We start from the raw sequence: 23,715 nt of genomic DNA on the forward strand, positions 1-23,715 counted from the left end.
AAGAAAAACTATATGCAGATCTATAGCAAAAAACCCCGAACTTTTGGAGAATGAAAAGGTGATGAGTTTTTACCGTTAACATACCTCAGGAAGCTGAAGTGCTTGAAGTGGGACAAGGAAGAAAGAAGCAAGGTGGTTTGTGAGGCACAACCCTAAAAATGGCCAGGGATTGGCGGCACAAGTTACTCCAGAAGAATGTGGTGAGGGGTGTAGCCAACAACAGCTTCAAATCAGAAGTGAATCCCCAGAATCTCTGCTCCAGTCAAGAGACCTGTTCACAGAACAATGGCCATGTGGGAAAGAAAGTGGGCTTTATTAATCTGACCAAGCACTTGAGGACCTTTAAATGTGGGCACGTGATTCTAACATTAAGCCTGAGAACCTTAAATGAGACCTCTTTCTTACTGAATCTCTGCCTATTTGACCTAAATCCTAGACCCCCTGGGTTTTAGAAAGAGCCAATCTGACCAGTGTCAGAGGACAAGAGGACACTATTGAGCATGTTTTCCCTCAGTACCTAAGCCAGTTTATCAGGACGAAATCCTGGGCTCATGTACCCTCTGAGAGGAAGAGGAACCGAGGTGACAGCTAGACCTCTTCCCACCGTGACCACCTTACTTATCCATAAAACCAGAGGTAAAAGGAAGTGGGAAAATGCCCCATGTTCATAAGTGTGGGAATAGTCAAGAAGATGGCCTAGATCTGCCCTGAAAAAAAAGGCTCGCTCTGGGGAAGCTGCAGGAGGCCTTAAGGGAGCCGTTGCACAGTGTGGCAAAGGAATAGGTGCAAAGGAATAAACTTTCATTTGATTAATGAGTAAATGAAGCTCATTGATGTGAAATTGTTTGTCTCCATGATATATGTGATCAGTCAGGAACCAGAACCAGTCTTCTTGCCTTGCTGACCAGTATTCTTCCTAGAATATAGCGCACTCATTGTCTCTGCCCAGTGCCCATGGCGAACTCTCAATCTAGACTTGGAGTTCCAGTCCTAGTTGCATCACTGACAAGCTGTGAGATGTTGGGCAAGTTTCTTATTTCATTTGTGCCCCAGTTTCCTCATATATCAAGTGGGGATAATGGTAGAGTCTACTTCATAGGGCTTTTGTGATAACTGACTGAGAAAACAGGTAAGGTACTTAAAAACAATGCCAGTAAAACATGGTGGGAACTCATTAGATGTTAGCTATGTAATTTTTTAAAAAAGAGAACACAGATTTTATTGTATTCAAGACTTTGATTCCATTTGTTATGTAAGTGGCATAGTTGAAAATCTGAAAACTAAAATTTAAATTAATTCTGTATTTAAAATTCATTTATATTGAATAATTTATGTTGATAGGGCACTCAGCTGTCCTGATTGTGAGTATTTTATCCTTTGGAGTATCCTTCATTTGTAGTAAATACTACTTTGGGAGCAAAGTTCTTCCAGAATAAAATGCACACTACCTGAGGATTGTTCTAAGAGGATTTCACATTATCTTTAATGGGACGGGTGAGGGTTTCACATTATAAAAGAAGAGTTGAAAGATGTTATTTGGTAGACTACTGAGCGATACTGAGGTAGCGCCTTAGCCTTATGTACTCTGTGCCCAGCTACCTCATGAGCGCCTGCCATTTCACAAGTTAACTACACTTGCCCTGCCATCCCCACTTAATTCACACTCAGGTTTTCATGCATATTGAGTCCACATGCAGAATATTGGGTCTGATGTGCTGTTTGCATGCAGTTTGTTTAGATGTCTACTGATTTTGCCTTTGACAAATTTAAATAAATAAAATCGATGTTTTTGCAGGATTTACTTTACACTGTTGCATTGTGCAGTGAGCTGGTATTGTAACACAATAGCTTTTAAATTGAACTGCTTACAGAGTGATCTGTAAAATCTTTCTAGATGTCTTTCTATAACTGTTGTGGTCAGCTAGCAAACATTATTTGTTTTTGCAGGCAAGTTAATGGGTTAAAATGGCAGTGGAAACTGCCTTCTGGTAGAAAGTTTAAAAAGTGCACTTAACCACTTGCTCAGGGCATTTAGAATAAAGAATCAGGCAAAGTCATTTACAATCCAGTTTGTCTTCAAAAATATTGAAAGAAAAGGTTCATAATGAAAGTATTATATGCATACATGTGTGTTATTAGTTTGGCCTTAGTTCCATGTTCCTATTTGTTCTGTTTGAAAAGACCGTGAAGGACAAAAAGTGACTAATTTTCTTATTGCTCTTTTTTCAGTTGCTTCAAATCTTTGAAAATAGTGGCCACGGATTCATAGTATCAGTGGTGTACAAATAAGAGTCTTATAACATAATTGGGAGAGAAAGGCAGGGCTGAAATTTGAAAATCTTATTCTGATTCCAGCCAAATGCACAAAAACATTGGGTTTGTCAGTTTTCTAAGCTTTCTAATGTCATCATGGAAAGATTGGTATTAGTATATTTATAGTGATATTATTTCCTGTTGTGAAGAAGTTTTCTTTGTGTGTGTGTGTGTTTTATTGGTTGTGTCAGGTCTTAGTTGCGGCAGGCGGGCTCCTTAGTTGCGGCTCGTGGGCTTCTTAGTTGCGGCAGGCAGGCTCCTTAGTTGCCATTTTCTATGTTTTTTAAAATAGAAATTTTATTACTTAGTTCTAGACTCTCTGAATATGATCCTGGCCCCGCCCGCCCACCCCCCTCACCTAGAGATTTTCATTGTGAGCTTTAGAACTTACTGATTTTTAATTTTTTAAAGAGTTATATTTTAAATGTATGGATTATGAATGTTTAGAGTATTTAAATATTATTTTAATCTTGATATATTAATGAATAGGAATATAAACAATCTCTTAGACTTTTATGGGGTTGTCTTTTTAATTGCAAAGAAGTAAATAAATAAATAAGTGTATAACCAGAGGAAAATTACTTAAAGTGGGGTAACAGATGTGATATGTCATAGAAATCTAATTTTTATACTGGTAATTTATAATAAAATATTTAAGAAAAATAAATCTAGCATAACTGAAATCTGAAGTTGCCCATATATTCTTATTTAGACATACCTTTCATTATGGCAGGCAACTTGAATTGCTTCGTACTGGAAAATTTAATGTACCACTCAATTATTGTTCTTTAGCCCAATTTAAAATAATAGATTGGGAGTAAAGTCTTAATGCAGTGTAACCTTCAGAACATTAGAAATAGCCTCTTTCTTTCCAGAAATCGGTATACAGTAAGGATATCAATTTTATCGTACTACGTGAATAGATCTGTAATAGCATTTAGTATTTTACTCAATACTTCTAGTTAGTACTTACACTTATTATGTAAGCATACTGATTTCTTCTCTCTTACTAAACTTATTCTAATATTAATTTAAAGATGATACTGTTATCACATTATTTGAAAATGTATACTTTAAAGTTTTCTGATGACCTCATTCTCCTTCTGGTGAAAGACTTAGCGGTGTCTTAATAATTTTATGTTATTTCTTGAAATGGGTGTTTTGAAGGAATTCAAGGTGGTATATATTGTGATAAAATTCTAGCTGTGCAAAGGTCCTCATTCTCACTTTCTTCCTTAACAGTCTTACTGTGTACAGCTGTGAAACTATAATGAAAACATTAGGACTTTATTTGAGGCATTAGAAAAGGACTTCATAAAGAGTCTTATCTCTTCTTGTGATGCTACCTCTTAATGATAGCCATTGGCTTTTTCATTTATTATTAAAAGCAAATTTTCTATACTAGGTGAAAATGTTCACAGAAACTAATTTACATACCCCTTCAAATTCCTTTTGAAGGATATTGAAAGGGGGAGGATACAAATAAACAAATAGTAATAAAACTAATTTGCATGCTCTAAATAAAATGTTAGTCTTAATGGTGCTGGTGGAAGGTTTCCAATTTGTAACAAAGCATTTATTTTTAAGAAACAAATTATATGGAAATGTAGATAATTGAAAATATATATAATGCCAAAAATGCAGTATTGGACAAAGTTATCTTATTCCCATTTCTATTGTTGATGACCAAATAATAGACCAGCATTCATGATTTTATAAGTAGGCCTTGATGATTTTGTCAGTTTTATTTATTTCCAGTGCTGCAGATATAGATACATAGAGGACAATAACGGTTTTGATTTGGAATCATAGTCTTTAATGGGTCTATTCCTTTTTCTGTATTGTCCACGGATTCTCAAAACGTGGTTTGCAGACCGCCTGTCTCCGGAATCATCTGTAATGCTTCATGAAGCATGGATTCCTGGACCCCATCACAGAACTACTGTCTTAGAACTGTTACCAAAACCCTACAGTTTTAGTCATAACCCTAGATGATTTTTATATAGGCATCGAGGTTTGTGAATGCGCTAGAGCAGAGGTCGGCGAACTTTTTCTGTAAATTGCTAGATAAGTAAATATTTTCAGCCTTACGGTCTTTGTTGCAACTACTCTTCTGCTATTATAGCACAGAAGCAGCAACAATGATAAATAAATGGGCGTGGCCAGACAGATTTAGCTCAAGAATTGGTGGATCACTGTTAGAATCAAGATTCTAGACCAGTGGTTTTTCCTTTATGAATCTTTTCTTAAGCATTATCTCTGAAATCAGTTTTAATCAGAATTTCTGGTAACTGAAGAAAATTCATAAATACAGGAGGACTTCCTGGATATATGTTAAATAAATTAATAGATGATAAAACCTTTATAATATTTAAAGCCTTTTCTATGTTAATATTAAGGAGAGTATGATTATATTATTTGTAATATTTGTATATAATCTGCTTCTAATATTAGGTTCCTGTGGCTAGAGCAAGTATTCTTTGGCTAATTGGAGAAAACTGTGAACGAGTTCCTAAAATTGCCCCTGATGTTTTGAGGAAGACGGCTAAAAGCTTCACTGGTGAAGATGATCTGGTAAAGCTGCAGATTTTAAATCTTGGAGCAAAACTGTATTTAACCAACTCCAAACAGGTAAGAGACTAATCCTTAGTCTGCCTATGTGAAATCTACTTTCCTCTTTGCTCTGATACATTAGTCTGTCCGTTCAACAATTACCAGGTGCCTATTTCTTTTAAGGTTTTACTTTAGATGGTAGTGGTATAAAGAGATGAAATTCTGGTCTAGTAGAGGAGAAAAACATAAAAAAATGAAATAGTATGTGGTAAGTGCTATAATAGAAGTATTGTGATACAGTGGAACTCCAGAGGAGAAAGTTATTGAAAGTCTGAAATAGAAGGAGAGAGGTCAAAGTTTCATAAAGGATAAGACTCTTGACTAAGGGCTTGTAAGGAGTAGTTTACCATACAGAATAAGGAAAGAGGAGAGCAGGGGGTCAGAGTCATGAAACAGCTTGTTGCTTTCAGGAAACTTAAAGCTGAGTTTGGAAAGGTAGGCAAGGGCAAGACTTGGAGTGGCAAGTGCTATGGACTTTGTCCCCCATGTGAAGGGAAAGCCGTTGAATATTTTTTAGTTATTCTCATTTTTTAAAACAGCGTTATAGTCAGATTCGGGAAATGTTGAGATAAGGTCAAGTGAGTTCGGCACTGGCGGGCTCTCTGCCTCTCCAGAGGGGTGTGGTGTGTGACTAAGGAATGGCTTTAACCATCACAGCCGTCCTGCACATGTGGCCCAATGACTACGTGGAGCAGGAGCTCTCGGGGTGCTGGTTAATAATGTAGCCTCTGGGCCTTGCCTCTGACCTAGAGGGAAACCGAAGTCTACACTTTGCTAAGCCCCACCTGGTGGTTCTGGTGGCCCCCCCCCCCCCAACATTTGAGACCCATTGACAAAGGAGTGCAGTTCGGGGAAGCGCTGCCTAGCAAGGGCCCTTCCAGCTGGGAGAATATGTTGAGCTTGTACAGACATGGCCTGTGCTGTTCCCAGCAGTGCCCAGCCCAGCCAAAGTGGGAGCTGCGGCCTGTCTCTCCCACCCACCTGCAGGGTGTGTGCACTTTGGGGGAAGAAGCAGGCATTAAGAAACCAGAGTTAAAAACAAAAAAAAGTGGTGTAATTGACCAGAATTTCTGTTTAGAATATTCATTTTTTAAATCAGTTGACTTTGAGGAACTGTTGGTAAGAGGAATAGCCTCTATGTATAAAATACATAGAATCACCACTATATCTTGGGGTTGGCCAAAAAGTTCATTTGGGTTGTTCCGTAAGATGTTGCAGAAAAACCTGAACAAACTTTTTGGCCAACCCAATATAAAATAGGGTCTTTCTCATTCTTCTTCCTTTGTCTGAATAGCTCTTCTCTACAGGTGGAGGGCTTAATCTGGTCAGTGAGACTGGAAAAGGATTCTTGCTCATTTACAGCTAGGACACTTAGTAGGCTTTATGCTCTGTGTCCTGTCTCTGTTTCTCCTTAATTTTTCTGACTGGGACTCTTACTTAGCCTCTGTGATTTCCCCCCTTCTATTTCCCACTCTCTGTCTCTGTTCTTGTCCCCCTCCTTCTCTAAAACTCTCTCTACCTGGATATCTCTTTGATAGCCTTCACACACGCACGCACCCCATCTACCGCAGTCTAATGTCTTTGTCATTCTCTCCCTCTTCCATCAGTGTTTGTGTCTCCTTTTTTGTATCTGCTGTGTATCTCTTTGTATGTGTCTCCCTCTCATTCTGCCTTCTTTCCCTACCCATAGATCACATTCTTTCTTCAGTAACCTGATATTGGCCATTCACAATTCTCAGGTTGACTCCTCAAATTCATATATTTATTCATATACTTTCGGATTGTCTTCATCCCTAATTGTGATGTGAGTTGTATTATTATAGCTTTTGCTGATTGGTGTACCAAACTTGTGAGCAAATAATTGCAAATATTTTGAGCATATTTCTATGATTTAGATTTTTTTTTACTTTCCGAAGTCTCTTTTATTTTTTCATTTTTTTTTACATCTTTTTTTTTTTACATCTTTATTGGAGTATAATTGCTTTACAATAGTCTGTTAGTTTCTGCTTTATAACAAAGTGAATCAGTTATACATATATATATGTTCCCATATCTCTTCCCTCTTGCGTCTCCCTCCCTCCCACCCTCCCTATCCCTATCTAGGTGGTCACAAAGCACCGAGCTGATCTCCCTGTGCTATGCTGGCTGCTTCCCACTAGCTATCTATTTTACGTTTGGTAGTGTATATACGTCCATGCCACTCTCGCACTTTGTCACAGCTTACACTTCCCCCTCCGCATATCCTCAAGTCCATTCTCTAGTAGGTCTGTGTCTTTATTCCTGTCTTACCCCTAGGTTCTTCATGACATTTTTTTTTCTTAAATTCCATATATATGTGTTAGCATACGGTATTTGTCTTTCTCTTTCTGACTTACTTCACTCTGTATGACAGACTCTAGGTCCATCCACCTCATTACAAATAGCTCAATGTCGTTTCTTTTTATGGCTGAGTAATATTCCATTGTATATATGTGCCACATCTTCTTTATCCATTCATCCGATGATGGACACTTAGATTGTTTCCATCTCCTGGCTATTGTAAATAGAGCTGTAATGAACATTTTGGTACATGACTCTTTCTGAATTATGGTTTTCTCAGAGTATATGCCCAGTAGTGGGATTGCTGGGTCATATGGTAGTTCTATTTGTAGTCTTTTAAGGAACCTCCATACTGTTCTCCATAGTGGCTGTACCAATTCACATTCCCACCAGCAGTGCAAGAGTGTTCCCTTTTCTCCACACCCTCTCCAGCATTTATTGTTTCTAGATTTTTTGATGATGGCCATTCTGACTGGTGTGAGATGATATCTCATTGTAGTTTTGATTTGCATCTCTCTAATGATTAATGATGTTGAGCATTCTTTCATGTGTTTGTTGGCAGTCTGTATATCTTCTTTGGAGAAATGTCTATTTAGGTCTTCTGCCCATTTTTGGATTGGGTTGTTTGTTTTTTTGTTATTGAGCTGCACTGAGCTGCTTGTAAATTTTGGAGATTAAACCTTTGTCAGTTGCTTCATTGCAAATATTTTCTCCCATTCTGAGGGTTGTCTTTTGGTCTTGTTTATGGTTTCCTTTGCTGTGCAAAAGCTGTGAAGTTTCATTAGGTCCCATTTGTTTATTTTTGTTTTTATTTCCATTTCTCTAGGAGGTGGGTCAGAAAGGATCTTGCTGTGATTTATGTCATAGAGTGTTCTGCCTATGTTTTCCTCTAAGAGTTTGATAGTGTCTGGCCTTACATTTAGGTCTTTAATCCATTTTGAGCTTATTTTTGTGTATGCTGTTAGGGAGTGATCTAATCTCATACTTTTACATGTACCTGTCCAGTTTTCCCAGCACCACTTCTTGAAGAGGCTGTCCTTTCTCCACTGAGCATTCCTGCCTCCTTTATCAAAGATAAGGTGACCATATGTGTGTGGGTTTATCTCTGGGCTTTTTATCTTGTTCCATTGATCTATCTTTCTGTTTTTGTGCCAGTACCATACTGTCTTGATTACTGTAGCTTTGTAGTATAGTCTGAAGTCAAGGAGTCATATTCCTCCAGCTCCGTTTTTCATTCTCAAGATTGCTTTGGCTATTCGGAGTCTTTTGTGTTTTCATACATATTGTGAAATTTTTTGTTCTAGTTCTGTGAAAAATGCCAGTGGTAGTTTGATAGGGATTGCATTGGATCTATAGATTGCTTTGGGTAGTAGAGTCATTTTCACAATGTTGATTCTTCTAATCCAAGAACATGGTATATCTCTCCATCTATTTGTATCATCTTTAATTTCTTTCATCAGTGTCTTATAATTTTCTGCATACAGGTCTTTTGTCTCATTAGGTAGGTTTATTCCTATATGTTTTATTCTTTTTGTTGCAGTGGTAAACGGGAGTGTTTTCTTGATTTCACTTTCAGATTTTTCATCATTAGTGTATAGGAATGCCAGAGATTTCTGTGCATTAATTTTGTATCCTGCTACCTTACCACATTCATTGATTAGCTCTAGTAGTTTTCTGGTAGCATCTTTAGGATTCTCTATGTATTGTATTATGTCATCTGCAAACAGTGACAGCTTTACTTCTTCTTTTCCGATTTGGATTCCTTTTATTTCCTTTTCTTCTCTGATAGCTGTGGCTAACACTTCCAAAACTATGTTGAATAATAGTGGTGAGAGTGGGCAACCTTGTCTTGTTCCTGATCTTAGTGGAAGTGCTTTCAGTTTTTCACCATTGAGGATGATGTTGGCTGTGGGTTTGTCATATATGGCCTTTATTATGTTGAGGAAAGTTCCCTCTATGCCTACTTCTGCAGGGTTTTTATCATAAATGGGTGTTGAATTTTGTCGGAAGCTTTCTCTGCATCTATTGAGATGACCATATGGTTTTTCCTCCTTCAGTTTGTTAATATGGTGCATCACATTGATTGATTTGCATATATTGAAGAATCCTGGCATTCCTGGAATAAACCCCACTTGATCATGGTGTATGATCCATACACCATGTATGTATGTACACCATGTATGTATGAATGTGTTACTGTCGATTTCCCCTTTTATGGCTGTTAGTATTTGCCTTATGTTTTGAGTTGCTCCTATGTTGGGTGCATAAATATTTACAATTGTTATATCTTCTTCTTGTATCGATCCCTTGATCATTATGTAGTGTCCTTCTTTGTCTCTTCTAATAGTCTTTATTTTAAAGTCTATTTTGTCTGATATGAGAATTGCTACTTCAGCCTTCTTTTGGTTTCCATTTGCATGGAATACCTTTTTCCATCCCCTCACTTTCAGTCTGTATGTGTCTCTAGGTCTGAAGTGGGTCTCTTGTAGACAGCATATATATATGGGTCTTGTGTTTGTATCCATTCAGCCAGTCTGTGTCTTTCGGTGGGAGCATTTAATCCATTTACATTTAAGGTAATTATCGATATGTATGTTTCTATTCCCATTTTCTTAATTGTTTTGGGTTTGTTATTATAGGTCTTTTCCTTCTCTTGTGTTTCTTGCCTAGAGAAGATCCCTTAGCATTTGTTGTAAAGCTGGTTTGGCGGTGCTGAACTCTCTCAGCTTTTGCTTGTCTGTAAAGGTTTTAATTTCTCCATCAAATCTGAATGAGATCCTTGGTGGGTAGAGTAATCTGGGCTGTAGTTTTTTCTCCTTCATCACTTTAAATATGTCCTGCCAGTCCCTTCTGGCTTGCAGTGTTTCTGCTTAAAGATCAACTGTTAACCTTATGAGGATTCCCTTGTGTGTTATTTGTTGTTTTTCCCATGCTGCTTTTAATATGTTTTCCTTGTAATTAATTTTGACAGTTTGATTAATATGTGTCTTGGCGTGTTTCTCCTTGGATTTGTCCTGTATGGTACTCTGTGTGCTTCCTGGACTTGATTAACTATTTCCTTTCCCATATTAGGGAAGTTTTCAACTATAATCTGTTCAAATATTTTCTCAGTCCCTTTCTTTTTCTCTTCTTCTTCTGGAACCCCTATAATTCGAATGTTGGTGCGTTTAATGTTGTCCCAGAATTTTCTGAGACTGTCTTCAGTTATTTTCATTCTTTTTTCTTTATTCTGCTCTGCAGTAGTTATTTCCACTATTTTATCTTCCAGGTCACTTATGCATTCTTATGATTTAGATTTTATCTTTACATTTTAAGTCAGTTTTTGAAAGGAATCAGTTAATCATTTCCAAGTGCCATGTAGATTAATTCATGCAGTGAGTTATTTTTAAAAAACTGAGTAAAAGAGAGGAAACCTATGTTTGCTGTTGAGTTGCTTGTTTATTGATAAAAACACTGTTTTAGCCTGACACTCACTGTTCTTACTAAATTCATGTAGTACTATGAACGTCAACATAGCACCTAGAATATTATGATTGTTATGACTCTGTGATAACAATGGTTTGGCTACTCTAAGTGAGCTTATAGATTATCATAAAAGAAAAGTAATACAAATTAGTATGTTAATCAAGACTGAAGTAGATATGTCTTACAAAACTAAATGAAGGTTCTTTCCTTGGCTTTCTTCTTTGTAGCTGTAAATAACCAATAATGGAATGTAGTACTGTGTGTTCAGAAATTTTAGAGTGTATTCCATATCTTTTTATTAAGTGAATCTGAAGATAACATAGATTGCACTCAGCTATTTTTTTTTTCTTGAATTCAGTTTTGGAACTCAGCTTCTGAAGTGTTGTATTGTGTATTTTAGAATGATACTTCAGGATAACCACATAGACTTGACCACCAGCTGGTGAAAATATAGTTATGTTTAGAAAAACAACTCGTTGTTTTTAAATGATTAAATATAAAAATAGATGAACAAAGGTATCCTGTAGAGTTGTGTTCTGTTCTCCAGTTTCTCATTTCTCAAGAAAAGGAGTGTGAGAGAATTCATAAATGGAAATTAACGTCAAAGGATAATTTTTTTATGTACCATCAGCTTGACTGGGTTTTTAAGTTGTATGATTCATAATCCGTTGGATGTGAGATGAGAGTAAAATGATTGCTTTCACCTAAATGTAAAAAAAATTTATTTTCTATATGTGTTTATTTTAACCATCTTTAACACTAAACTAGGAAGACCAGGCCACAGAGTTCAGGGAGTGGTTTGCCATGAAATCCCAACATTTATTTGTAGGTCTGTTTTCCCTGTGGCCTAGATCTCTCAGTGAGCATTTTCAGATTTTTTATTGAAATATTTAGTTTTAGGGGATGGCTACATTGCTTTTTGTAAGATTTGGCACATTGTATTCATTTGTATACCTAAGGAATAATTGAATAATAAGCTTCTTTAATATCGCAAATGTTTTTACCTGGTGTAAAGAAGAGTTTGAAACTTAGTTAACAGTTTGCTGTTGGTATGGTTGAGCAGACTCCTACTGGACAACTATAAACTTGGGAAAAATACAAAAAGTAAATAACTGCCTAAAGTCTCAAAAGCGTAAATAAAAGTGGGAAGATTCTTAAGGGAAACGGACACTTAAAAGAAGAGAGTGGCACAGAGTGAATTTCCCCACTTTTTTGGCTCTTATCGTGAGTTCAGGCTACAGTTGGTACTGTACACAGAAGCTGAAATCCCAGAAGGAAACCCAGAGTCCTTCTGGCCTGAGGAAGTAGAGGACAGAGTTTAAGAAAACTCCTGGGAATTCCCCGGCGGTCCAGTGGTTAGGACTCTGCTCTTTCACTGCTGAGGGCCCAGGTTCAATCCCTGGTCGGGGAACTAAGATCCCACAAGCCGCTTGGTGAGTCCAAAAAAGAAAACTACTACCAAAGATATTGAAAAGTTAAGGAAGAATTCTAGAAAGCAGTGAGCCAGTGTGGGGAGCCTCAAAATCTGTGAATACTTTTGCTCAGGTCTCTGGCTGACACCTGAACCACACATATGCATGGTGGAGTCAGAACAGCACAGTTAATAATAAAGGAACTGAACTGGAATTTGAACAGCACTGAAACAGACAAAGTTTGTGCTTTGAACCCAACCTAGAGTATAGCAACATCCAGGGTCTCTACAGTGTAACATTCATAATGTCCAAGATAAATCCAAAATTGCTCAATATAAGAACTAGAACAGGGAATTATTGTTTAACAGGTATAGAATTTCAATTTGTGAAGATATAAAAATTTCTGGAGATTAATGGTGGTAATGGTTGCATAACACTGAACTACACACTTAAAAATGGTTGCAGTGGTAGATTTTATGTTTATTTCTACCACAATAATGAAGAAGACCAGGAAAATGTGATCAGTTTAAAAACAAACAAACAAACAAACAAAAACCAGAAACCAACTTCTAGATGACCCAGATGTGGAAATTTGCAGGCAGAATTTTGAAGCAGCTTTTGTAAATGGTTGATGACATAGAGGAAAATGTATTCACAATAGATGAAAAGATAACTCTCAGCAGAGAAATAAAAACTATAAAAAATAATAAAATGGAAGTTGTAGAACTGAAAAATACAGTACCCAAAAAATCAACATTTTGTCTATCTTTAGCATTACATATTCTTTGATATTTTAATTTTTTTCAGTATGGAGATATAAAGCTGTTCATATAGTTTTTTAAAAACTGTTGCCTTATGATTAAGACTCTGTAGATGAACTTCTTCTGTAAGCTTCTTTAATTTTCTGACTTCGAGCTCTTTCAGATGGAAGTTTAGAAAGCAGTTTAACTGTATGTGATGCCTGCCATAGAACTATTTAATGTCAATTACTGGGAGGCAGGTGGTGATTCAGAGTACAGGCTCTAATGTTAGACTGTCTGACTTCAAAGCATGTTTTGCCACTTACTAGCTACATGATTTTAGACAGATTATACAATACAACCTACCTAATCTAATTTCTAATCTGTAAAGTGGAAGTTATAATCATATAGTCAGTTATTTATAATGCAACATATATGTTCCTAAAAATCACTGTGCTTTACAGAAACGCACAATAACAACCACAGGGATTATTGCAAAAGTGAAACCAGAGGCACAACACTCAAAAAATTCATTGGTGACACATAAAAAGAAAAAAAAAAAGAACAGTAAAAACACGAGAATAGTTTTACACATGTTAAATGGTTAAGAAATACATAAATACTACAATGAATCTAGCTTTTTACTTTTAGAAAGACCTGACTTGTGGAAACGGGTGTTTTAAAGGTTGTACTTACGAGTTATGTCATGGAAGGAGGGTTAATTTGAATATGGATGGAAAGTTGTACTGCCACATGTGGCTAAATGTAGCCCATAATACATGTGGTTATTTGAGATAGATGTTTGAGGTGGATATGTTTCTTTATTCCTGCACAGCCCAGTTCAGCTGGGTGCAGCTTTCTGCCTTTACCTGTTTTTTCTTACTGATGTAATCATGCCAAAGCAAGCACAAAATTTACACTGTACCCAAATTGGCCCTGCTGTGCCAACAGAATTAGAGCAAATCCTGCTTTTTCATAAACTTAGTTTACACTGTTAACCAACTGCTAGATTTTTCTTAGAGAATATGATTATTTACAGTCAGAAAACTAGTCTAGTTATTGAGAATCTCTATGCTCATTTTAAAAAAGCACTCCATTGGGGTTTATCAACCTGAGAAAAGGGTGCTGAAATTCCTCTTTTGTTGTTTATGAAGGAAAAAATTGTTTGATATGAATATCAAGAGTAAAAGCACTGGTAGAATACTCTCACAAGTAGAGTAATTTCACTGTTATATGGGGGGAAAAGTTGAACAACATTGAAACCGGTTGAAGTTGCTAAAACTCTTCAGCTCTTAAGACATAGTATAAAAATTTAGCATGACTTCCTTGAAATAGTCTACTGAGGTCTGAGACAGAAAGCTATGATTTGATTAAACTGATTAATAGTAATTAAAAATTAATGAGTAAAGGGTACATCTGTTTCTAAACTTTCTCTAATAGTGTATCATCTTTTAAATGTAGTGATAAGTAATATAAGTTAATGTTTTACTTAGCTTATGTTTTTATTTTACTTATTTATTTATTTTTTTGGCGGTACGCGGGCCTCTCACTGTTGTGGCCTCTCCCATTGCGGAGCACAGGCTCCGGACGGCAGGCTCAGCGGCCATGACTCACGGGCCCAGCCACTCCACGGCATGTGGGATCTTCCTGGACTGGGGCACGAACCCGTGTCCCCTGCATCGGCACGCAGACTCTCAATCACTGCACCACCAGGGAAGCCCTATGTTTTTATTTTTAAATATAAAATATTGCAAACTTATAGAATAGTATAAAATAGCATAAATACATATACAGGCATACCTCACTTTATAGTGCTTTACAAATATTATGATTTTTTACAGATTGAAGGTTTGCGGCTACCTTGTGTCGAGCAAGTCTGCTGGCACCATTTTTCCAACAGCATTTGCTCACTTCCTGTTTCTCTGTCACGTTTTGGTAATTCTTGCAATATTTTCAAACTTCTTTATTACTATATTCTGATCTGTGATCAGTGGTCTTTGATTCTACTACTAAGATTCACTGAAGGCTCAGATGATAGCATTTTTTAGCAATAAAGGATTCTTTTTGTTGTTTTGTTTTTTTTTATTTTTTTATGTTAGTGAATTTTTAAAAATTGAAGTATAGTTGATTTACAATGTTGTGTTAGTCTCTGATGTACAGCAAAGTGATTCAGATATTTATATATACATATATATTCATTTTCAGATTATTTTCCATTATAGGTTATTACAAGATATTGAATATAGTTCTGTGTACTATTTACAGTAGGACCTTGTTGTTTATCTATTTTATATATAGTAGTTTGTATCTACTAATCCCAATCTCCTAATTTATCCCCCCAACTCCCCACCCTTTCCTCCTCCTTTGGTAACCATAAGTTTGTTTTCTAAGTCTGTGGGTCTGTTTCTGTTTTGTAAATAAGTTCATTTGTACTATTTTTTAGATTCTATCTATGACTGATATCATATGATATTTGTCTTTCTCTGTCCAGTTTATTTCACCTAGTATGATAATCTCTAGGTCCATCCATGTTGCTGCAAAAGGCATTATTTCATTCTTTTTTATGGCTGAGTAATATTCCATTGTATATATACACCACATCTTCTTTATCCATTCATCTGTTGATGGACACTCAGGTTGCTTTCATGTCTTGGCTATTGTGAATAGTGCTACAGTGAACACTTGGGTGCATGTATCTTTTCGAATTATGGTTTTCTCTGGATATATGCCCAGGAGTGGGATTGCTGGATCATATGGTAACTCTATTTTTAGTTTTTTAAGGAACCTCCATACTGTTCTCCATAGTGGCTACACCAATTTACATTCCTACCAACAGTGTAGGAGGGTTCCTTTTTCTTCCTCTCCAGCATTTGTACATTGTTTTTTTAGACATACTGCTGTTGCACACTTAAGAGACTACAGTATAATAAACATAGCTTTTATATGTACTGGGAAACCAACATGTTTGTGTCACTCACTTTATTGAGGTGACCTTTAACCATACCCGTAATATCTCCAAGGTATCCTATATATCTACCACTAAGATTAAGTCAGTGTGTTTGCCATAATTTTTTTTAAAGGGATATAACAGGTAGAGCTAAGATCTCAAGTTCCTGTTCACACCTTTCTTACTTCCCCATTGGTAACCACTGTCATATTATTGGTGTGTTTTAATCATACATGTTTTTATTGTTGTTACATAAGTATGTATCCATAAACAATGTATTTTTTGTTTTGTGTGTTTTCAAATTTTACATAAGTAGTATTCTACTTTATGTATACTTTCACAATTAAACTATTTTTACTTAATGTGTTTTTAAAATATTGAGGTATGTAGCTATAGTTCATTTATTTTAATTACTGTCTCATTTTCTTTGAGACAGTTACTTTTTTTTTCTGCTTTTCAAGAAGAAAGTGCTTCATGGAGTATCCTTAGTACTTATATTTTCTTTGTATCACTTTTCAGGTTCAGTTTTTGATTCTTAGTGAGAAATTTTATAAATCACAGTGATGTTTTGGGAATCCTTCCTGAAGTTTTCTCTTGCCCTGTGATTCGGTCTTTGGAGAATTCTACCCCCACTCCCAGCCCCTTTAATATAACTTAAAAAAAAGGGCTCAGGCTCTATGCAGTGACATTTATACCCTTTCTTGGATATATTTTCTTGTCAAGTAAATATAACATATAAAGGAAAAACTTATGTTGACAAAAATGTGTATACTGTTAAATTTTTAAAAATCTGTTGCTTTTCTATACATTAACAACAAACTACAAGAAAGAGAAATTAAGGAAACAGCCCCATTTACCATTACATCAAAAAGGATAAAATACCTGGGAATAAACCTATCTAAGGAGATAAAAAGACCTATACTTAGAAAACTATAAGACACTGATGAAAGAAATTGAAGATGACGCAAACAAATTGAAAGATATACCATGTTCTTAGATTGAAAGAATTACTATTGTTAAAATGACCATACTACCCAAGGCAATCTACAGATTCAATGCAATCCTTATCAAAATACCAATGGCATTTTTTATGGAAATAGAACAAGTAATTGCAGAATTTGTATGAAAACACAAAAGACCCCAAATAGCCAAAACAATCTCGGGAAAGAACAGAGCTGGAGGAATCATGCTCCTTGACTTCAGACAATACTACAAAGCTACAGTAATCAAAACAGTATGGTTCTGTCACAAAAACAGACACATAGATCAATGAACACAATAGAGAACCCAGAAATAAACCCACACACTTATGGTTAATTAATCTATGAGAGAAGAGGCAAGAATATACAGTGGAGAAAAGACAGTCTCTTCAATAAGTGGTTCTGGAAAAACTAGACAGCTACGTGTAAAACAATGCAATTAGAACCTTCTCTAACACCATATACAAAAATAAACTCAAATGGATTAAAGACCTAAATGTAAAACCGGATACTATAAAATTCCTAGAGGAAAACACAGAACACTCTTTGACATAAATCACAGCAATATTTGTTTGGATCCATCTCCTAAAGCAAAGGAAACAAAAGCAAAAATAAACAAATTGGACCTAATTAAACTTAAAAGCTTTTGCACAGCAAAGGAAACCACCAACAAAATGAAAAGACAACCCGCTGAATGGGAGAAGATATTTGCAAATGATATGATCGATAAGGGGTTAATATCCAACATATATAAACAGCTCATATGGCTCAACATCATAAAAGCAAATAATTTGTTTGGAAAATGGGCAGAACTGAATAGACATTTTTCCAAATAGGAAATGCAGATGGCCAGAAAGCACATGAAAAGATACTCAACATTGCTAATCGTTAGGGAAAATGCAAATCAAAACCACAATGAGATATTACTTCACACCTGTTAGAATGGCTGTCATCAAAAAACACACAAATAACAAATGTTGGTGAGGATGTGGAGAAAAGGGAACCCTCATACACTGTTGGTGGGAGTGTAAATTGGTGCAGCCACTGTGGAAGACAGTATGGAGGTTTCTCAAAAAACTAGAAATAGAACTACCATATTCAGAAAGATACATGCATCCCAATGTTCATAGCAACATTATTTACAATTGCCAGGCTATGGAAGCAACCTAATTGTTAATCAACAGATGAGAGATAGCCTCATCCACCAGAGGGCAGACAGCAGAAACAAGGAGAACTACAATCCTGCAGCCTGTGGAACAAACACCACATTCACAGAAAGATAGACAAGATGAAAAGGCAGAGGGCTATGTACCAGATGAAGGAACAAGATAAGACCTCAGAAAAACAACTAAATGAAGTGGAGATAGGCAACCTTCCAGAAAAAGAATTCAGAATAATGATAGTGAAGATGATCCAGGACCTTGGAAAAAGAATGGAGGCAAAGGTCGAGAAGGTGCAAGAATCATTTAACAAAGACCTAGAAGAATTAAAGAACAATCAACAGATGAATGGATAAACAAGATGTGAGATATATATATATATGTAAAATACAGGGTTGGCCAAAAAGTTCATTTGGGTTTTTCCGTAAGATCTTACAAAAAGCCATAAAAAAGAATAAAAATTTTGCCATTTGCAATAATGTGGATGGACTTGGAGGGCACTGTGCTAAGTGGAATAAGTCAGACAGAGAAAGACAAATACTATAAGATATCACTTATATGTGGAATCTAAAAAATACAACAAACTAGTGAATAAAACGAAAAAGAAGCAGCCTCACAGATACAAACTGGTGGTTTCCAATGGGGAGAAGGAAGGGTGGATGGGCAGTATAGGGGTGAGGGAGGTGAGAAAGGGTTGTTATGAGATTATCTGAAATCATCTGTGTGAAACTTTTGAAAATTGTAAAGCACTATAGAATTTAAAGAATCTTGCATTCAATAAAATTTTCTTAATTAAAAAAATTTAAAGAATCCTGCCTAGTCATGAAGTGATGAAATTGATTAGATAGAACACTAGTACTGCTTAGATTTGCCTCTGGTCTATGTTAAGAATTTTATGTAGTTCTCCTTCCTTTACCAAATGCATTTGCCAGTATCCTTCTGTTTAAAAATTACAACTATGTGGAACCAATTTTAAATGCTGAATTCTGTATACTTTTTTATATTCCTTAAACTGATATATATCTAAGCTGATTTTAGGACTATATATATATTTTTTGATAGGACTATAATTTAAGAGACCTTTTTTTATTATTTTGTGCTGACCTATATAATATTTAAAGAAGGCTATTGTTTGAGCAAATATTTACCAGTTTATTACTTGACAGAGTATTTAGGTAAAAATATGATGCCCATATTTTGAGATGGTTTTTTTAAATAATGGATTTCTCAATAATTATATGGCATTCCCCAAAATTCATTTTTCCTATGTCACAGTGACTTAGAGTTAATCCAAAGTAATTGGTGTAAATAGTGTCTGGATGGCATTGACCATTAGTTGGTACCAGAAATGATTCCTTAAATCTAAGCAGCAAAATAATAATAAGACAAAAATTTAATACATAGCTATATATAAGCTATTGAGTATTTCTGTTATTTATGGTACATTTTGTTATTCTCTTTGCTTGTCTTGTATAATTTTATGAATAAAATCCATTTAAATTTACTATTAAACATCCCACCTGGGTTTTTTTGTTGTTGTTCTTTGGTTTTTTTCCGGCTGCATTGGGTCTTTGTTGCTGTGCGCAGGCTTTCTCTAGTTGTGGCGAGCGGGGGCTACTCTTCGTTGCGGTGCGCGGGCTTCTCATTGCAGTGGCTTCTCTTGTTGAGAAGCACGGGCTCTAGGCGCGTGGGCTTCAGTAGTTGCAGCGTGCGGGCTCTAGGGCTCAAAGGCTTCAGTAGTTGTTGCACACGGGCTTAGTTGCTCCGCAGCATGTGGGATCTTCCTGGACCAAGGATCGAACCCGTGTTCCCTGCATTGGCAGGCAGATTCTTAACCACTGCACCACCAGGGAAGTCCCTCCATGTTGTACTTCTAACCTCTGCCATGGTTTTGTCTAGTGACCTGTAAGATACAAGTGCAGTGAACAGAGATTTCATTTTAAAATGTGAAACATTTAAATGGGAAAGACTTTGACTTTCTTTCCCCAGTCTTTTTGAGATGCAACATGACTAACCTCTCCCTTTAGAGCAGCATATAGGATGTGTGCCGATAAAATGAAGTGTGCCCTGACGAGGCAGGTATGAAAAGCTAAGTCCTTCGCTTTTCTAGTGGTGGTGACATAAGTGTTTAAATGTTTTATCTGATGGTAACTTGATGACACAACAGGCAAGGTGTGTCATGGCCTGTGCAAAGCATGAAGCTCCCAGCTGTCAGTGGGATGGAGTAAGAGGAAAACATGGGAAGTTAGAGGTTGGTTGTGGATGAAATATGTGCAGGAGGTAGAGACAGAACAATCTTGCTATAGGCCATTAAAGAGAGTGCTCAGAGCACTCTCACTACAGTAGTTTTGTCATTTATTGTGTACGGTAAATCTCAAAACCTATTTATTATTTGCCAGTTATTGTTTTATTTTGTTATAAATCCAGCAGCAATAAATTCTTAAAACTTGAAGTGTACAATTAATGAAGAATGAAGAACTGAATTTTTGTGTATCATTATTTAGCATGCACAAAATGTTCATCAACTTTTACCATCCACCATGAAAATCATAGTGATATAAATCTGCTAAAACAGGATCAGCATCTACTTAAAAAGTTGGGAGGTATTTTAGGAAGACTAAGCCTCAAGATGACAATTTAATGTATACAGGTGCCAAATATATTTACATGTCTCTGTGAAACATGATCTCATATAGATCAAATAACTGTTTTTTAAAATTTAATTTTGTTCATTTTTTATTCTAAGTTTTCTTTTGCACATATGAGAAATGAAGCAATAATGGTTAATGTATTTCTCCATTAGCAGAAAAAGGACCTGAATGATGCTGGTTTTCAAATAGAAAAGCAATTAATTCCAATAATAGTTTGACCATTTTTACTCAAAGCTTTTGTACATTTCTTCTGTCAGTGTAAATGGAATCAAAGTAAAGCTTCTGGAAGTTTATTCTGTCAAAATCGCCGTAAATGCTGTTGTAAATTTAAAAGCCCCAATGTGGCTTTCACTGAACGGATGTTGTCATGGTAAAATCAACGTTCTTATTAAATTAAGAAAACTGTGGAACAGAAATATTTTGGGAATTGGTTGTGGTGCATGCATACTCACTCTGCTTATTCTACCAAGTGAAATAAAACTATAATGGTCAAAGTTACTGATATTTGATATGTGTAGTTTAACTGAACTACAGGATTCTTGTGATGAAGCTAATATTGAAAAAGCATACTTAGGCATGACACCACACACTCTCATACGCAATTCTTTTTGCTGCATGTGACCAGTGGGATTTTAGAAGTGGGATTTTATGAAAAACTGCTTTGTAAATTAGCCTGTGTTCGATATTGGCTTTTTTGCCCGGGGCGGGTGGGTGGAGGAGTAGATTAAGTGAAACTTTTGCGTATTGGTTAGACTTTGATTCAAAATCATTTCGAAATCTTTAAAGTGTTTATCAGGTAGAGCACCAAAAACCTTCAGCTTTTGAAAATTTTAGCAAATAACAATTCTTAGAAACAAATCTTGCAAACAGGAAGACATTGAAATGTATCCCTATAAAAACGAAGGAAGAACTGAACAAATTAAGTGGTAAGAGCTAAAAATTTATTTTAGAAGTTCTATCATTTGCAGTATCTCAACTATGGTGAAGACTTTTTTGATGGAACTCCTATTTTTGTGGTTAAGTTTATATTTTTATTAGAATGAAATGAAATCGAGGAGGCAGTTGGTTTTGCATTATCTAAATTTGATGAAATTTTTGTTTACAGTATAGAAGAGAATTATTTAAAAGTTTTATCTCATAAAGATAGTTTTATTGAGTGGAGGGGGGAAAGTTAAATATCTAGGCTTGAAATATTTACAGATTTTAACATAAAAGAAAGCATTGAGAATATCCTTGTATTCAACAGAGTTTTCTCTGTACTTACCAGATCATTCGTTTGATCTGTAAAGAAGACATTTTTTTCCATTAAAAATATTATGTTCTATAGAGAAGAGTAAGTTGCAAATGTCAACATTTTCATATTTGGTGATCATAAAATTCAGTTTTGAAGAAGATTGTAGGCAATTTTATTTTCTTTAATTTAAAAATAATAAGACCATATAAAAATATGTTCTTCAAATAAATACCAATGATTTGGTTTTAGAGATAGAGCTAAGAAATTGATTAAAGTATATGAATAAATACATATCTGAGTGAAAAGTATTCTGCTTATGTTTTTAATGCATCATTGAACATGGATATGAGTTTATCTTTTAGAATTTTATTTTTGAAAATACATTTTTGGTAGAACTGTTTCATAACCTACCAATATAATAAAACAAGTTTTACAGTCAATAAATACATATTATAGAAATTACATAATTTTAATTACTTAAAATTTTCTATCTCAGTTTCAATAGTGTCTGTTAATATTTTGAAATAATTTAATTTCCTAAACATTAATTTCAGGGATCAGAAATAAAAGCAAGATGAATCAGTCCACTAACTCAAAAAATTATTTCGATGAATAGACTTATTTTCTTTTTCTGATTTATTTTAGTTCCATATTCTAAATCTCAACACTCAAAAATAGACTTTAGAGTTAACCTAGTTATAGATTCTCACTCTACATTTGAGGAAACTAACAGCTGGGTGTATTTTTCCCAGGTTATCCCAGCAAGCTGATTACACAGTCCAGTGTACAACACTTCCTTTTGACCTGTATTACTCATTTGGTGACTCTTTTGCTAATCGTCCTTAAAAATCAGTCATAGAATTTTTCTTACCTGAGGTTGAACCAACATGGTCTAATAATTAGTGGATAGCAGTAGTTGGTAACCAAATTTAGAATAGCTCTATTAACATTTTTCACTTGTATTTTTTGTAGTTCTGCTTTAGTAAAACTAGGTTAATGATTTTTAAATAGATTATTACTGAAAGAAGGTTGCTTTTTATCCAAATCAATTATCTTAACGAATTAATATTGTAAAAGTTTACCACACCATTCCTGTACTTTGGCTTATTGTTATAGAACTATCTTTAGCTTTGCCTGACTTCATTGATTTTATTTTTTTTAATCCACTTCTAATGTCTGTAAAATGTTCTAATGCAGATGTTTATTTTTTCCATGTATTATGAATCCTATTTATAGTTAGAATTGTATGTGTGTAACCTCCTAAATTAAAATTATGCTTTTTCAATAAAATAACTGGAGTTTAAAATACAAACCTATTTTGTTAACATTTCAATTTTGGTTTAATTATTATTAAAATTATCTCAATATATGTTAATGTAGTACATTCAGAAATTGACTTAGGAAATCTTATTATAGTGTAAAAGCTGCTATAATAAGTTGTTCCCTAACATAAATAAATAAATGACCAATATTACCAGAGGCTATAAGCAACATGGGGAAAAAAATGGAAGTCTTTTATCCTAGTTTTTAGAGGGCATCAGCAGCTTGCTTTTATGAAAAAGTAACAGCTAAATGCACTGCAAATAATTTGCAGTAATCCAGTTCAGTGATTCATGTGTCTGCTTTAATGGGTCATAATTCAGGGTAAAGTAACTGAGTGCAGTCAGAGTGCAGACACTGCTTATGCCAGGGACAGTATCTCTTCATAAAACACACCTCAGGAGAAGCAGTTTGCCAGCCCCCTAATACTCTCTGATGTTTTGATGTCCTGCATATTTTTCCGATTAAGTTTTGAGTGCCATGTTTTTAGTTGTATTTCCACATTCATTATTCTCACGTAGACCCTTCAGCGGGTTTGCCATATATGATTATTTTTTTAAT

General features: G+C 35.3%; 1 protein-coding gene across 3 annotated transcripts in view; it reads left to right on the top strand.

Annotated features, from left to right (window-relative positions):
* The window catches only part of AP3B1 (adaptor related protein complex 3 subunit beta 1), a 274,430-nt gene that overhangs the window by 145,647 nt on the left and 105,068 nt on the right, over positions 1 to 23,715 (top strand). For all 3 annotated transcript variants that reach the window (XM_060009263.1, XM_060009260.1, XM_060009262.1), the window contains one exon: positions 4,768 to 4,944. In XM_060009263.1, the coding sequence (XP_059865246.1) occupies positions 4,768 to 4,944 (177 nt within the window). The remainder of the gene's footprint in view (positions 1 to 4,767; positions 4,945 to 23,715) is intronic.

This window comes from Delphinus delphis, chromosome 3 (assembly GCF_949987515.2).
Source record: "Delphinus delphis chromosome 3, mDelDel1.2, whole genome shotgun sequence".
NCBI classification, from domain to species: Eukaryota; Metazoa; Chordata; class Mammalia; order Artiodactyla; family Delphinidae; genus Delphinus; species Delphinus delphis.